Raw genomic sequence first — 15,222 nt, forward strand, 5'->3', positions numbered from 1 at the left:
TGTTGCCCAGGCTGGTCTTGAACTCCTGGGCTCACATGATCCACCCGCTTTGGCCTCCAAAAGTGCTGAGATTACAGGGGTGAGCCACTGCCCCCGGCCTGGTGTGTATTCTTGTAGTCTGTTGTTCCATACACAAGTACATAGATACACGTATTTTAAAAGAAAACGGATATCGTATTCTGTTTAGAAACTTTTTCATTTAAATATAGTATGATTTTCATCTCAAGTCTTTCATTACTTTTGTCTGAAAGGGGAACTTGACCTCACTATATGGCAGGCCCCATGCTTATCGTGCTGGCCGCATTGTTCCTCACTATAGTCGGTTGAGTTCTGGTTCCCAACAGCTATGTTCACCCAAACCTTAGAATACAACCTTATTTGGAATAAGGGTCTTTGTAGGTATAACTAAGGTAAAGATCTCAAGATGAGAGCATCCTGGATTAGGGTGGGTTATAAAGACAGGCATATTTATGGCCGGGCCTGCTGGATCACACCTGTAATCCCAACACTTTGGGAGGCTGAGGCAGGTGGATCACCTGAGGTCAGGAGTTCGAGACCAGCCTAGCCAACATGGCAAAATGCTGTCTCTACTAAAAATACAAAAATTAGACAGATGTGGGGGTGCATGCCTATAATCCCAGCTGCATGAGAGACTGAGGCAGGAGAATCGCTTGAGCCCGGGAGGCAGAGTTGCAGTGAGCCGAGATGAAGCCACTGCACTCCAGCCTGGGTGACAGAGCGAGACTCTGTCTCAAAAACAGACCAAAAAAAAAAAAAAAAAGAAAAGAAAAGAAACGACAGGTGTCTGTAAGAAGAGAGGACACAGAGGGGACCAGCATGTGGTGACAGGGGCAGAGATTGGATTGAAGCGTCCACAAGCCAAGGAAAGTCCAAGAGTGCCGGCAGTCTCCTAAAGCTCGGAGTGAGGCATGAAACATTTTCCCTTAGCCGCCAGATGGAACCAACCCTGCCAACACCTTGATTCTGCACTTCTAGCTTCCAGATCTGTGGGAGAATACATTTCTGTTGTTCCAAGCCACCCAGCCACAGGAAATGAACACACAGTCACCAACCTAATTCTCACCTCAGGGCCTTTGCACCTACCATTCCCTCTGCTTGGCGTGTCTTTCCCCCAGACTTTTGCATTGCTTCTCTGTTTAGTCATTCACGGCTCAGCTCAAGGTCAATGCCTCATAGAAGCCATCCCAGTCACCCCAGCCCCAGTTACTTTTTATCCCCATTGTTCTACTCCACCATAGTCATGACACCCATAGCCACCCCAAGGCTCCTTTTTATTCCTGCCTGCCTCCCCACTCCAAAAGTCAGCTCGATGAGAAGAGGACTGTGGCTGCCTTGTTCCTTGTTCTATCTCCACCACCCAGAACAGCGCCTGGCACACAGTTGGTGCTTAATACATAAAACTGATGGAATGAGGCTGGGCGCAGTGACTCACACCTGTAATCCCAGCACTTTGGGAGGCTGAGGCAGGTGGATCACCTGAGGTCAGGAGTTCGAGACCAGCCTGGGCAACATGGTGAAACCCCATCTCTACTAAAAATACAAAAATTAGCCAGGCATGGTGGTGCACACCTGTAATCCCAGCTACTAGGGGGGCTGAGGCAGGAGAATCGCTTGAACCCAGGAGGCACAGGCTGCAGTGAACCGAGATCATACCACTGCACTCCAGGCTAGATGACAGAGTGAGACTCAGTCTCAAAAAAAAAAACCCAAAAAACTGATGGAATACCTGAATCAGTGAATGAATGTGAGCTGTGGAGGTCCGAACACCCCAAACCACCTCATCCCTTGAACGAATCTGGGTTTCACAACGAGGCTCCGCACTGACTCACGCCTCCGAGGCTGGGGAATCCCTATTTTCCTCTGAGCTCATCCCTGACATCTCTTCCTCTTTAAGGTGATCCTTGCTTTTGGCTTTTTACCTGTACATTGCTTGGTGATACAGACAAGCCAACTGCTCTGAAAGCACAGAGGTAATTCCAGAGCGTCCACCTTTCTTCATTTACTGTCATTCACCCAGAGCTGGGAGCCTGTCTCTAAATTCCTTATCTGTGTTCATGTCAGGAGGTTGAAACAAGCCTCGTCTTGCCAAATAATCAAGGAGTGACAGAGTTGGAAATGAAAGCGTAACAGAAACTTGGACTGATCACAGACTCAAACCAGTACATCTCCTTTCCTTCTCCGAACTGGGAACTGAAACCATTCCATAGGAGGCTTGCTCTTCCCCCTCTTACGGAAAAATATCTGCCTGGCTTGATTCCCTTTTTATATTATTTATTCTTATTATTATTATTTGAGATGAAGTCTTGCTCTGTCTCCCAGGCTGAAGTGCAGGCGCACCATCTCGGCTCACTGCAACCTCCGCCTCCTGGGTTCAAGCAATTCTTCCCCCAGCCTCCCCAGTAGCTGGGACTACAGGCGGCCGCCACCGTGCCTGGCTAATTTTTCTTGTATTTTTAGTAGAAGCGGGGTTTCGCCATGTTGGCCAGGCTGGTCTCAAACTCCTGACCTCAGGTGATCTGCCCGCCTCGGCTCCCCCAAAGTGCTGGGATTACAGGTGTGAGCCATTGCGCCTGGTCTTGATTCGGTTTTTAATGCACAGATACTAACAGCAATATTCACCAAACTCTAATAAAATGTAAGTGCTCTTGCAATCGTATCTGTACTATCCTTCCAAATTATTTTTAATCCCAGCTCTTTCTATCTTTGTTTAGACACAGGTGTAATTTCTGCTTAGTTGTCTCATGATGTAGCTCAGCGTCTGTGTCTCTTTCTTACTTTGCAGTGTGGAGTAGTTCCCTACCAGGACATAGTTAATAACCCATAAAGGTCTCTGCTTAAGTAAGAAGTCCATTTCTGTGAACCATAACCCAGATATAGCAATGCCAGACTGTGTCTCCTATCAAAATTTATTGAAATGGTAGATTTTTGGTAAGTACAGAAACACAAGCAAAGTAACCACGAGGAACGTGTACCCCCCTCTACCCGTGGGACAGAGGCACGTTTTCCTTTTAATGGCAAAAGCAAACAGGTGGGAAACAGCTTTCTATCCTGAAGCCATTTTAACTGCTCAACCCTTAGATTACTATAAATAAGAGAGGAATGGATTGCATTAGTCGCTGGTTGAAAGCAGCAATGCCATTTCCTTTCCCATAATAACACTGTTTAGCTCAGTCCCTTCTGGGGCTAATCCCCTATTACACCCACCGGAAACACAGATATTAACCAAAGCATGTGAGTCTCTTCCCTGAGTCCATTTCTGCTAAAGCTTGTCTGAAAGATGAATTGGTCCACGGAAGCCAGGTGACCTACTGGCTTATTTAATGATGCCTGGGCTCCCTCCAGGAGCAACACAATTCCCTCCAATCTCAGCTCTTCTTATCCCTGCTGGAGCTCACAAGCAGGCTAGATATCACCCCAGGAGCTGAGCCCTCCCAGTCTCAGGCAGGTGCGGGAAGAAGGCCAACAAGTCACGAGTAGATCTCTGGCTCCAACTCTGCTCAGCAGAAACGCCGACAATTTGCCCATCTTTAGTCCTGCGAGCATCAGAGATGAAGCAAAAGTTTCAGATGCCTAGAAGCTTTATTCTCTGTTCCTCCAGGATTCCTGCGGTCACACCTTGCAACCAGTCTCCCACTTGTCTGCCACAGTTTCCCTAAATTGGATTCTCTGAATCTGGAAGTTCCAGGAAAACTTAGGTCGAGTCCAGTGACATTACTCAATGCAACAGCCCAACTGTTTCTCCAGAGATCCTGGTTCTTGGTGACAATGTCCCTTCTTGGCATGGTTATTTAAGGGGAAGTTGGGCCCAGATAAGAGGGGCTCCATGGCTCACCGGAGTTGGCCATTAACGCCTCTGGAGCGCCTCTGGTTGTGTTGGGGTCCCCCGTGAGCTCGACGCTCGTGCTGCGGTTATTATCTGGCTCACCTGTCATCTTCCTTCGGAGGCAGCGGTTGATCAAAGTGGAGAAGAAGTTGGGAAAGGATGGGCTGGAGAAGTAGTACACCACGGGGTCCAGCATGCTGTTCATGTAGGTGAAGCTGAGAGTGATAAAGAACGCCAGGTCCACTGAGCGGTACACTTCACAATTCTGCGTGCCCAAAGTGTGCAGGAGCCAGAAGATGCGTATCCGCACAGCCACGCTGGGAAGGAAGCAGATGACAAAGACGACGGCCACCACCATGAGGAAGGTGATGGCTCTCTTGATCTTGGCATGCCGGTCCATTTGTCTCTGCCGCAGGCTCCAGATAATTCTGGCTGAGCAGAACAGGATGATGCTCAGGGGCAGGAAGAACTCCAGGAGGAACATGGCTTCGTGCCACCGGAAGGTATGGCAGATGCTGAAGCTGATGCACACATTTGCAGTGCCATTCTGGATCAGCAACTTCTTCTTCAGGAGGTGGACTGTCAGGCCAATAGTGATGCCCCACAGAAGGCAAGAGATGATGGCTGCTGTCCGATTGGAGATCTTGTTCAGGGCGTGGTGGGGATGGACCACCCGGAAATACCTGTCCACAGCCACCACCGTGAGGAAGATGATGCTGCCCTGGCGGTTCATGGCAAACATGAAGAGCACCAGCCGGCAAGGGATGTCCCCAAACTTCCAGTCTGAACGCCTCACGTAGTTGTCCATCACGAACGGCAGGCAAATGATCAGTAGAAAGTCAGCCACTGCCAGGTTGAACAGGAAAATCCGGCTGGATTTCCAGGACTTGAGGTGGAAACAGAAAATCCACAGGGCAAGGCCATTGCCCAGAAGCCCAAAGATGAACTCCAGCCCCAACACCGGCGGCAACACCTTGGCAGTGAAGTCATCTCGGAACACACAGCAGTTCTTCTTGTCTATTTCCAGAAAGTGATCCTGCGGATGGTGCGGATTCATGAGTGCGGCTAGTGAGTCCGATGGAGCGTCTCGCCTAGCGAATGCTCCAGCAAGGAGGTGTGCGTCTGTGTGCTGAACGTGTGGTTCTGCGCCTGCCTTTATGTCATGTCAGGGTGTTGAAATAGATGATTGAATGGTTATCAGGAAACTACGAAATCTCTTAAAAAAAAAAAAAAGGCCAGCAAGGCTCTTATGCAACTTGCTGTTTGCATAAACAAATAATAAAAATCCCCTGGGCAGACAGGAACCCACAAAATGTCTTAAATGTAAAGGATAACTTTAGGGAAGTCGATTGTCATTCGAAAATCTGTGAAACATGAAGGATATCCCTTTGGAAGGCTGGGTGCCTGTATGCCAATTGAGTACTCAACATTGCAGAATTAATTCACCGTCATCTGCTTGGCTTACATAATTAACAAAACAACAACAATAGCAATAATAATTTTTGATGCCAAACAGTGAGGTTTTCCAGAAACACTAAGAATTAGCATGAAAAATTAACAGACATATGACATAAACAGTAGCAGACATATGATTTCTTTTGGAAATGCTGAGAAGACAGTAGTCGCCTGTTTGATGAGGACAGACTGGTTGAATTTGACCACTTTTCCTATGCCACCTCTCTGTACAACCATGGATTGCTTTTCCACATCAGAACTCTGCCATTCATCTCCAGTTAGAAAAAAAAAAAAAAAGCCTGCTGGAGAGTATAATATTTCATAAGACGTTTGAAAACTTGAGCCCAGTTTCAGTGGCATGTTAAAATAAGTTGGGTTTTTTGTTTGTTTATATTAGATTTTGATATGCTTCTGTGCTCAAGTGATTTATTTTTAAGTATGTGATTTTTTTTTTTTTGGCAAACTTTGAATTAATGAGAAAAAGGATTCATGAGGCTAGTTATAAGCTGTAGCAAATCAGGTGTACTTTGTGCTACAAATTTGTTTTTCTGTGTGGCTCTGCATGAAGTGGGGTACCTAAGGAGAGAGCATGGGCTTAGTACCCCATAAGCTGTCTGTTCTAGACAGTCCAGGAAACTGGTCAGTAACAAACTTGGTTGCAGGTCCCTGAAACAAAAAACTGAATGAAGTCTCTATCTTGTTTTATGTCCTTGGGACCTTAGGATGTGATTTTTTTTTTTTTTTTTTTTTTTTTTTGAGACAGAGTCTCACTCTGTCACCCAGGCTGGAGAACAGTGGCACAATCTCAGCTCACTGCAACCTCTGCCTCCCAGGTTCAAGCAATTCTTCTGCCTCAGCCTCCTGAGTAGCTGGGACTACAGGTGTGTGCCAGCATGCCCTGCTAATTTTTTGTATTTTTAGTAAAGACGAGGTTTCACAGTGTTGGCCAGGCTGGTCCCGAACTCCTGACCTTGTGATCCGCCTGCCTGGGCCTCCCAAAGTGCTGAGATTACAGGCGTGAGCCACTGCGCCTGGCTGTGATTTTTTTTTTAATGAACTTTATTTTTTAGGGCAGTTTTAGGTTCACAGCAAAATTGAGCAGAAAGTATGGGCAGTCCTGTATACTCTGTCTCCACACATGCAAAAACCCCCCCACTAAGTATGTGATATTTTTAAAGCCCCCATTTTTGTAAAATTAAACTTAGAGTGACAGGACCTAAGAGGACATGGAACTCTGCCTTGTAGCAGGACACCATTGCACACATTGTTTCTCTGCTTATCAGTGTGATTGGGTGTCATCCTATAGAATGTGTTCTCCCTTTAATATTTTGGTCTTATGAATTCTTCCGTGCAGGAGGTTTCTAAACTGTGTTGCTTCTACTTTGAGTTATAAAATGTAAATTTCTTCCTTTTTTTTTTTTTTTTTTTTTCTTTTGAGACAGAGTTTCGCTCTGTCACCCAGGCTGGAGTGCAGTGGCATGATCTTGGCTCACTGCAACCTCTGCCTCCCGGGTTCCAGCGATTCTCCTGCCTCAGCCTCCCAAGTAGCTGAGACTACAGGTGCCCGCCACCATGCCTGGCTAATTTTTGTATTTTTGGTAGAGATGGAGTTCACCATTTTGGCCAGGCTGGTCTTGAACTCCTGACTTCAAGTGATCCGCCCGCCTTGGCATTCCAAAGTGCTGGGATTACAGGTGTGAACCATCACTGCCGACCATAAGATGTCAATTTATTTCTTTAGCTGCAAACGCAGGTTCAATAATAGGAGCTTATAGACTCTTCACAGTAAACTAGAGTCAGGATGACCTAATATTAGATTCCCATAGAACTACAAGTACTTGATGATGATCCAGGTGAGATGAAGACGATGATGAAGATGATGGTGGCACCTACATTATACAGAGCTTCCCATGTGCTGGAGCCCACGCTCAGTGCTTTTTTTTTTGAGACAGAGTCTGGCTCTGGGCTCACTGCAAGCTCCGCCTCCCGGGTTCACGCCATGCTGCCTCAGCCTCCCGAGTAGCTGGGACTACAGGCACCCGCCACCATGCCCGGCTAATTTTTTATATTTTTAGTAGAGACGGGGTTTCACCGTGTTAGCCAGGAGCTCAGTGCTTTTATAGTCGCTTGTTTCACCCTGACTGTAGCCCATGTGGAAGGTATTATTATTGATTCTGATTTCAAAATGAGGAAAGTGAAGTTCAGAGAGGATAAAATATTCAGGGCCACCCAGCTCACAAGAGCAGAGCGTGGCCGGGCGCGGTGGCTCACGCCTGTAATCCCAACACTTTGGGAGGCCGAGACGGGCGGATCACAAGGTCAGGAGATCCAGACCATCTTGGCCAATATGGTAAAACCTCGTCTCTACTAAAATTTACAAAAATTAGCTGGGCATGGTGGCGGGCGCCTGTAATCCCAGCTACTTGGGAGGCTGAGGCAGGAGAATCGCTTGAACCAGGGAGTTGGAGGTTACAGTGAACCAAGATTGTGCCACTGCACTGCAGCCTGGGTGACAGAGTGAGACTCCACCAAAAAAAAAAAAAAAAAAAAAAGCCGGGCACAGTGGCTCACGACTGTAATCCCAGCACTTTGGGAGGCTGAGGTGGGAGGATCACGAGGTCAGGAGTTCGATACCAGCCTGGTCAACATCGTGAAACTCCATCTCTACTAAAAATACAAAATTTAGCTGGGTGTGGTGGCACGTGCCTGTAATCCCAGCTACTCAGTAGGCTGAGGCAGGAGAACTGCTTGAACTGGGACCCAGGAGGCGGAGGTTGTGGTGAGCCGAGATCAGGCCATTGCACTACAGCCTGGGCAACAAGAGGGAAACTCTGTCTCAAAAAAAAAAAAAAAAAAAAAAAGAGGTCAGGCACAGTGGCTCAGGCCTGTAATCCCAGCACTTTGGGAGGCTGAGGCAGGCGGATCACGAAGTCAGGAGATCGAGACCATCCTGGCTAATACGGTGAAACCCTGTCTCCACTAAAAATACAAAAACAAAAAATTTGCCAGGCGTGGTGGCAGGCGCCTGTAGTCCCAGCTACTCGGGAGGCTGAGGCAGGGGAACGGCATGAACCCGGGAGGCGGAGCTTGCAGTGAGCCGAGATTGCGCCAATGCACTCCAGCCTGGGTGACAGAGTGAGACCCTGTCTCAAAACTAAAAGAAGAAAAAGAGCTGAGCTTGGATTTGAATCTGGCAGTAACTTCAAAGTCTGTGTCCCTAACCATCATGCTACACTGCCTCTTACGTTATTGCCTTGTCTGTAAGGTTGAAGATCTTGCTCAGGGCATGGTGGGGATGGAGGTCATGCTGTTCAGGCTTTAGTGAAATGATTGGTATTTGTTTCTTGTTCTTGCTGCCTGTGAATACCATGCTTCCTTCTTGGATGTATGTGGACACTTGTCAATAACATTCATAAAGTAATCCTAAGGGCCTTTATTAACTAAGAGTCAGAGAAGTCAGCAGTATTTATTTCTAGAAGGTGAAATTTGCAAGGGACTCTCCCTAAGTTTCACAATTTCATAATATTTTGTGTCTGTTTTTTTTAAACAACAGTCCTGGATAAAATTAGAAAAAAACAACCACAGGCCAGGCCCATTGGCTCACTGTTGTAATCCCAGCACTTCGGAGGCAGAGGCAGGCAGATCATGAGGTCAGGAGTTCAGGACCAGCCTGGCCAATATGGTGAAACCTTGTCTCTACTAAAAGTACAAAAATTAGCCGGGTGTGGTGGCAGGCGCCTGTAGTCCCAGCTACTCAGGAGGCTGAGGCAGGAGAATCGCTTGAATCCAGGAGGCGGAGGTTGCCGTGAGCCAAGATCACACCACTGCATTCCAGCCTGGCAACAGAGTGAGAATCCATGTCAAAAAAAAATAGTAGTATTAAAATAAAATAAAAATAAATAAAGAAAAGAACAACCACAAATGTTAAGTTTGCAAAAGAACCTGGAGCCTGGATGTATGTTCTGGCTCTCTCATTAACTAGCCGTGAAACCCCTTAACCCCTCACCTTCCTCATGTGCTCATGAGGAATTAGATGATCTTCGAACTTCCTCCCAGCTCTCACACCGCAAGATTCTAAACAAAAGTCCGCGGCTACTCAGGCAGAATCTAAAGGGGAGCCTCGTTGGATTCTGGTGCCTCCGATGGAATTTCCGGTCTTCCCACTGCACAGTGGGCATGTTTTGTCTTGCTTGTGTCCTTCTTTTATGTATTTGTTATTTTGTTCTTACGAGTGTATGAGTTGTACAGAAACTTGTTTAATGAATCATTTCAAGAGTGAAGGCAGTGATCCCACCGCATTTCGTAGAAACTCCACTTAAAATTTATCACTCACCCAGTTGAATCTCCATGCCTGGTTATCTTATGACAAGTTGAATGTGTGCCACTAAACTGGATTGAATTATTGTAAAAATTAATAGTGACACGATTGCATTGTACTGAGAGATTTGCATATGTGATCTCCTTTAATCTTCACAAAAACCCTGTGACAGATGTGTTATTATTGTCATTATCATCTCCATTTTACACATTGAGAAACCGAGGCATCGGGAGGTTAAGTAACTATTTCGTGTCTTTGAACGAAGCTGGGATTTTTGGTTTTATTTATTATTTAAATAGAGATAGGGTCTCACTGCATTGCCCAGGCTGGTCTCGAACCCTAAGCCCAAGTGATCTTCCAGCCTCGGCCTCCCAAAGTGCTGGGATTACAGGTGTGAGCCACCATGCCAGGCCATCGGATTTCTGTTTTAATTATCTATTGCTGCATAACAAATTGCCACAAAACGAGTGGCTTAACACAACCTCCATTGTGTCGTCTCTCATGGTTCTCTGTGTTGGCTGGCCTCAGCTGGGTGCTTCTCATTTGGGGATTCTCAGATGGCAGCCGGGCTAGAGTCATATGGATGCTTAAGAAGGACACTGGGACACTCAGGCTTCTCTCTGTCTCCACAGAACCTTGTCGCCTCTCTACGTGGTGTCCCTTGGCCTCTCTGTGTGGCCCCTCTATGTGGCATCTACACACAGCCTCTTCACATGTTCTTTCCACGGCGTAGTCTGGACTTCGTAAATGGACATACTTAGGGCTTCTGAAAGCACACAGGCAGAGCTTCTTCATCCCTGGGCTTAGAAACCCCAGAACATCACCTCTACCACATTCAATCAGGCAAAACAAATCACAGAGCCAGTCCATATTCCACCGGGCGGTGCCACCTAAGGGTGGGAGTGCCAGGAGGTACAGCGCATTGGGGCCATTCAGACTCACCACTACAGAATATAGATGACACTGAGTCGGGACCCTTGGCTAGCAGGAAATAAGGGGCCCCCGGGCCCCTAACGAAGGAGATGTAGTAATGGAAGCTGGAAAGTAAAGGGGTAGAGAGGAAGCTGATCATACTGACTGGCAGAGACACATAGATACACACACACATTTCTTTTGAAAAAGGAGAAGAGCACTTCATGGTTTTGAAAGGTTTGAGTTTATTGTAAAAAACCTAAGGGCAAACCAGAATAACCAAATAATCTTAAAAAAGAAGAACTAAGTTGGAGAACTCTCCCTTCTTGATTTAAATATTTACTGCAAAGCTATAGTAGTCCAGTGTGATTCTGGCATAAGGATAGATATTACAGCTCAAGAGAGCAGGACTGAGAGTCCAGAAATAAACCCTTATATTCATGATCAGCTGATTTTCAACAAGGGTGCCAAGACAATGGGGGAAAGAAGAGTCTTTGTAATAAATGATGTTGGTATAACTAGGTCACCACAAGCAAAAGAACTGGACCCCTTTACTACATGGTACACAGAAATTAGCTCAACTTGGGTTATGACCTAAATGTAAGAGCTAAATCTAAAAAACTCTTAGAAGAAAATGTAAGAGGCCAGGCATGGTGGCTCACACCTGTAATCCCAGCACTTTGGGAGGCCAAGGCGGTTGGATCCCTTGAACTCAGGAGTTCAAGACCAGCCTGGGCAACACAGCAAGACCTGGTTTCTACAAAAAATACCAAAATTAGCTGGGCGTGGTGGCACATGCCTGTGGTCCCAGCTACTTGGGAGGCTGAGGCAGGCAGATTGCTGGAGTCCAGAGGTTCAAGGTTACAATGAGCTGAGATCATGCCACTGCACCCCAGCCTGGGTGACAGAGCAACACCCTGTCTCAACAACAAAAACAAAAACAAGATAGAGAGGAATCTGAAAGTCTATTCATGAATCTTCTGTCACGCTAAGGGTTAGAACAGACAACAGACCCTTCCCTCCTCGGCTGACCTCGTGGCTTCACGTCTTACCGAGTGATCACAGCCCCAGCCTGGACTTTTCATTCTTACCCTACGTGTCTTCCTGCATTTCCCAAACAGTTTGATCTTTTTCACCTGTCTACATCTGCCTGGAATACCCTTCCCCACTGTGTCCCTGGTGACTTCCTCTCCATCCTTCAGAGCCAAGTTTGCAAGCTACTTCCTCTGAGATGACTAAGACAGGAGTAAGGGCCCTGGATTCCCTGCAGGACCCTGTGTGAAAGTGCCAAACACAGGGTCCCACAGGATAATTGTATTATTTTATTGTATTATTTTATTTTATTTTTGAGACAGAGTCTTGCTTGGTCGCCCAGGCTGGAGTGCAGTTGTGTGATCTCAGCTCACTACAACCTCTGCCTCCCAGGCTCAAGTGATTCTCCTGCCTCAGCCCCCTGAGTAGCTGGGATTATAGGCACGCACCACCACGCCCAGCTAATTTTCATATTTTTAGTAGAGACGGGGTTTCACCATATTGGCCAGGCTGGTCTTGAACTCCTGACCTCAAGTGATCTGCCCACCTCGGCCTCCCAAACTGCTGGGATTACAGATGTGAGCCACCACCCCTGGCCATATTTTATAATTTTTTATTTTCTAATTTTATTTTTTCCCTTGGTTTCTACAATGGGCCCCTTGGCTATGTTTTTCATTTATGTTTCTACTGTGTCCGGTATAGAGCTAGTGCTTCATTAATGTACCTCGAAAGAGGAAATGAATGAACGAATCTTTATAAGGAATAAAATATTTACCCCCCTCCCTCTATATCATTTTATAGTCCCACTACACAGAAACGCGAATACAGATTTGGCTCATATGTGCGCCCATCTGTTTCATCTGTTTATTCTATTCCATCTCTCTCTCTTAATATACAAATTATTATATATTTATATTATATAATTTATATATAAATATGACATATGGTAAATATGACATGATAAACACTTATATGTCATATGTAAAAATTATACAGCATAAATATAATAAATAAATAAATAAATGTATATAAACTTAGAGCCTCCGCTTCATGGATGAACTCAGAAGGGCCCTGTGCTACCATCTTCAAAATTCTTAATACTTTTTATTATTTAAAAAAAATTTTGGCCGGGCGCAGTGGCTCACACCTGTAATCCCAGCACTTTGTGAGGCTGAGGTGGGTGGATCATGAGGTTAGGAGTTCAAGACCAGCCTGGCCAATATGGTGAAACCTTGTGTATACTAAAAATATTTAAAAATTAGCCTGCTGCGGTGGCATGCACCTGTTGTCCCAGTTACGCAAGAGGCTGAGGCAGGAGAATCGCTTGAACCAGGGAGGCGGAGGTTGCAGTGGGCCAAGATGCGCCACTGCACTCCAGCCTGGGCGACAGAGCGAGACTCCGTCTCAAAAAAAATTTTTTTTTAATTTAGTGGCATGATCATAGCTCACTGAAGCCTCTACTTCTTGGTCTCAAGGGATCCTCTCACCTCAGCCTCTCAAGTAGCTAGGACTACAGTCATGCACCACCACGCCTGGCTAATTTTTCAAATGTTTGTAGAGATGGAGTCTCACCATGTTGGCCAGAGTGGTGTCAAACTCTTGGCCTCAAGTGATCCTCCCGCCTCGACCTCCCAAAGCTCTGGAATTACAGGCATGAGCCACCTCGCTCAGCCATTAACACCTTTTGAACAAGGGACCCCACATTTTCATTTTTCACTGGGGCCTGCAAAGTAGGTCGCTGATCTTGAAGCCATTTATGCACTCGTTGTGATGATGGAGTCTTTCTTGAATCGTATTAGAAACCTCTGTGAATCAGAAGGCCTGGGAAGCCAACGGGTAGAGACCATGCCTCACAGTGCGGCCAAGTCCCTACCTTGAGAACAACTGGCTCAAGCCCTTGTGCCCCAGAGTTCTAATCCCCTCCAAGGAGCTGCTGCACTCTAGTAACCTTCAGATGCCATCTTAAACATTTTGATTTTAATAAAGGGTAAGGAAATCCATTCCGAGAATAGACCAAAACTGAAAGCTTTACCATGGTTAGCACGAATAAAAGACACCTCTTGTTTTTTCCACATCATCCCAATAGACTTATAGCTTTTCCAGCTTTCATGTGACTTTTCCTGAAAGACTCTAAAAGGAGGAACAAGGAGGAAGGATCACTTGAACCCAGGAGTTTGAGACGAGCCTGGGCAACATAATGAGACCCCATCTCTACAAAAATTACAGAAAAATTAGCCGGACATAGTGGACTGTACCTGTGGCCCCAGCTACTAGGGAGGCTGCGGTGGGAGGATCGCTTGAGCCCGGAAGTCGAGGTTGCACTGAGCCATGATCACACCACTGCACTCCAGCCTGGGCAACACAGTGAGACCCCGTCTCACCAAAAAAAAAAAAAAAGAGAGAGAGAGAGAGAGAGGGAGAACACATTTTCCTCTAAATCAATCATTTTCCTGTTTCAGATAGTTTTAAACAAAGTGTTGTCAACAAAGCTATACTCCACTTCTTTACAATATCCAAAGAAACTTCTTGCTAAGATGTATTTTTCGTCACATTCTGCGAACGTAAAAAGGGAAGCAAATTTAGAATCAAGACTGTATTTCAGTTTGGATTTTTTTCTTTTTGTTTGTGCTTGCTGTTTTTTGGGTGAGAACCTCTGCCTGCCTGCCTGCCATGCAGTTCTAGATATTTTAGCTTTTTTTCCTTGGAGGGCAAAATCCTAGGGGTCCTTTGACCTAGAGTCACACACAGGACACAGATTTGCTTTCAGAATCCATTTTTATTATGACGAAGGAACAAAGGAGCAACAGCCCAGGAGAGAATTCTAAGAATAGAACTAAAAGCAGAAGTGTGTGTTTTTGCAGATTCCTATCAGGAGGATATATGACTCTAATGCTGGTAAGAATTCTTGCCTTTACTCTTCCAGGTAACTGAGGGGCGGGGAATTCAGACATGATAACAGAGCAACAACTTAAGCGCTCTAAACCCCAAAGGAAATTGCTTTCTTGCCTCCATTTCTTTATGTGTAAAACGTGTTAATATAAGAAGTCATAATATTGAGCACTTACTGCCAGGCGCTATGCTTAATGCTTTACATGCACTTAATCATTCATTCATTCAACAAACATTTACTGAGCACCTACTATGTGCAGGTCCTCTTCTAGGCATTGGATATATAACAGTGAACAAAGTTCTGACGCCTCAGGAATGTACATTCATTTAAACTGCCCAATGACACACTGAGGTTGTATTACAGTATCCCTGTTTAACAGACGAGGAAAATGAAGCTACAAATGGTTAAATAAAATCTGCCAGGCTGGGCGGGGTGCGGTGGCTTACACCTGTAATCCAAGCACTTTGGGAAGCCGAGGCAGGCAGATCACAAGTCAGGAGATCAAGACCATCCCGGCTAACACAGTGAAACCCCATCTGTACTAAAAATACAAAAAATTAGCCGGGCGTGGGCGCCTGTAGTCCCAGCTACTCGGGAGGCTGAGGCAGAAGAATGGCGTGGACCCAGGAGGCAGAGCTTGCAGTGAGCTGAGATTGGGCCACTGTACTCCAGCCTGGGCGACAGAGCGAGACCCCGTCTCAAAAAAAAAAAAAAAAAAAAAAAAAAAAATATATATATATATATATATATATATATATATATGCATGCCAG

General features: G+C 45.9%; 1 protein-coding gene across 1 annotated transcript; it reads right to left on the reverse strand.

Annotated features, from left to right (window-relative positions):
- Nucleotides 1–2,911: 2,911 nt before the first annotated feature.
- Nucleotides 2,912–5,056, reverse strand: LOC129009259 (hydroxycarboxylic acid receptor 3). The gene has a single exon (XM_054441852.1). The coding sequence runs from the start codon at nt 4,899–4,901 to the stop codon at nt 3,810–3,812; it is 1,092 nt and encodes a 363-aa protein (XP_054297827.1). The 5' UTR covers nt 4,902–5,056; the 3' UTR covers nt 2,912–3,809.
- Nucleotides 5,057–15,222: the final 10,166 nt, after the last annotated feature.

The sequence above is a fragment of the Pongo pygmaeus genome, chromosome 10 (assembly GCF_028885625.2).
Source record: "Pongo pygmaeus isolate AG05252 chromosome 10, NHGRI_mPonPyg2-v2.0_pri, whole genome shotgun sequence".
Taxonomy (NCBI): Eukaryota; Metazoa; Chordata; class Mammalia; order Primates; family Hominidae; genus Pongo; species Pongo pygmaeus.

Coding starts and splice junctions, on each gene's coding strand:
- LOC129009259 (XM_054441852.1), bottom strand. CDS start 4,901: ATGAATCCGCACCATCCGCAGGATCACTTTCTGGAAATAGACAAGAAG.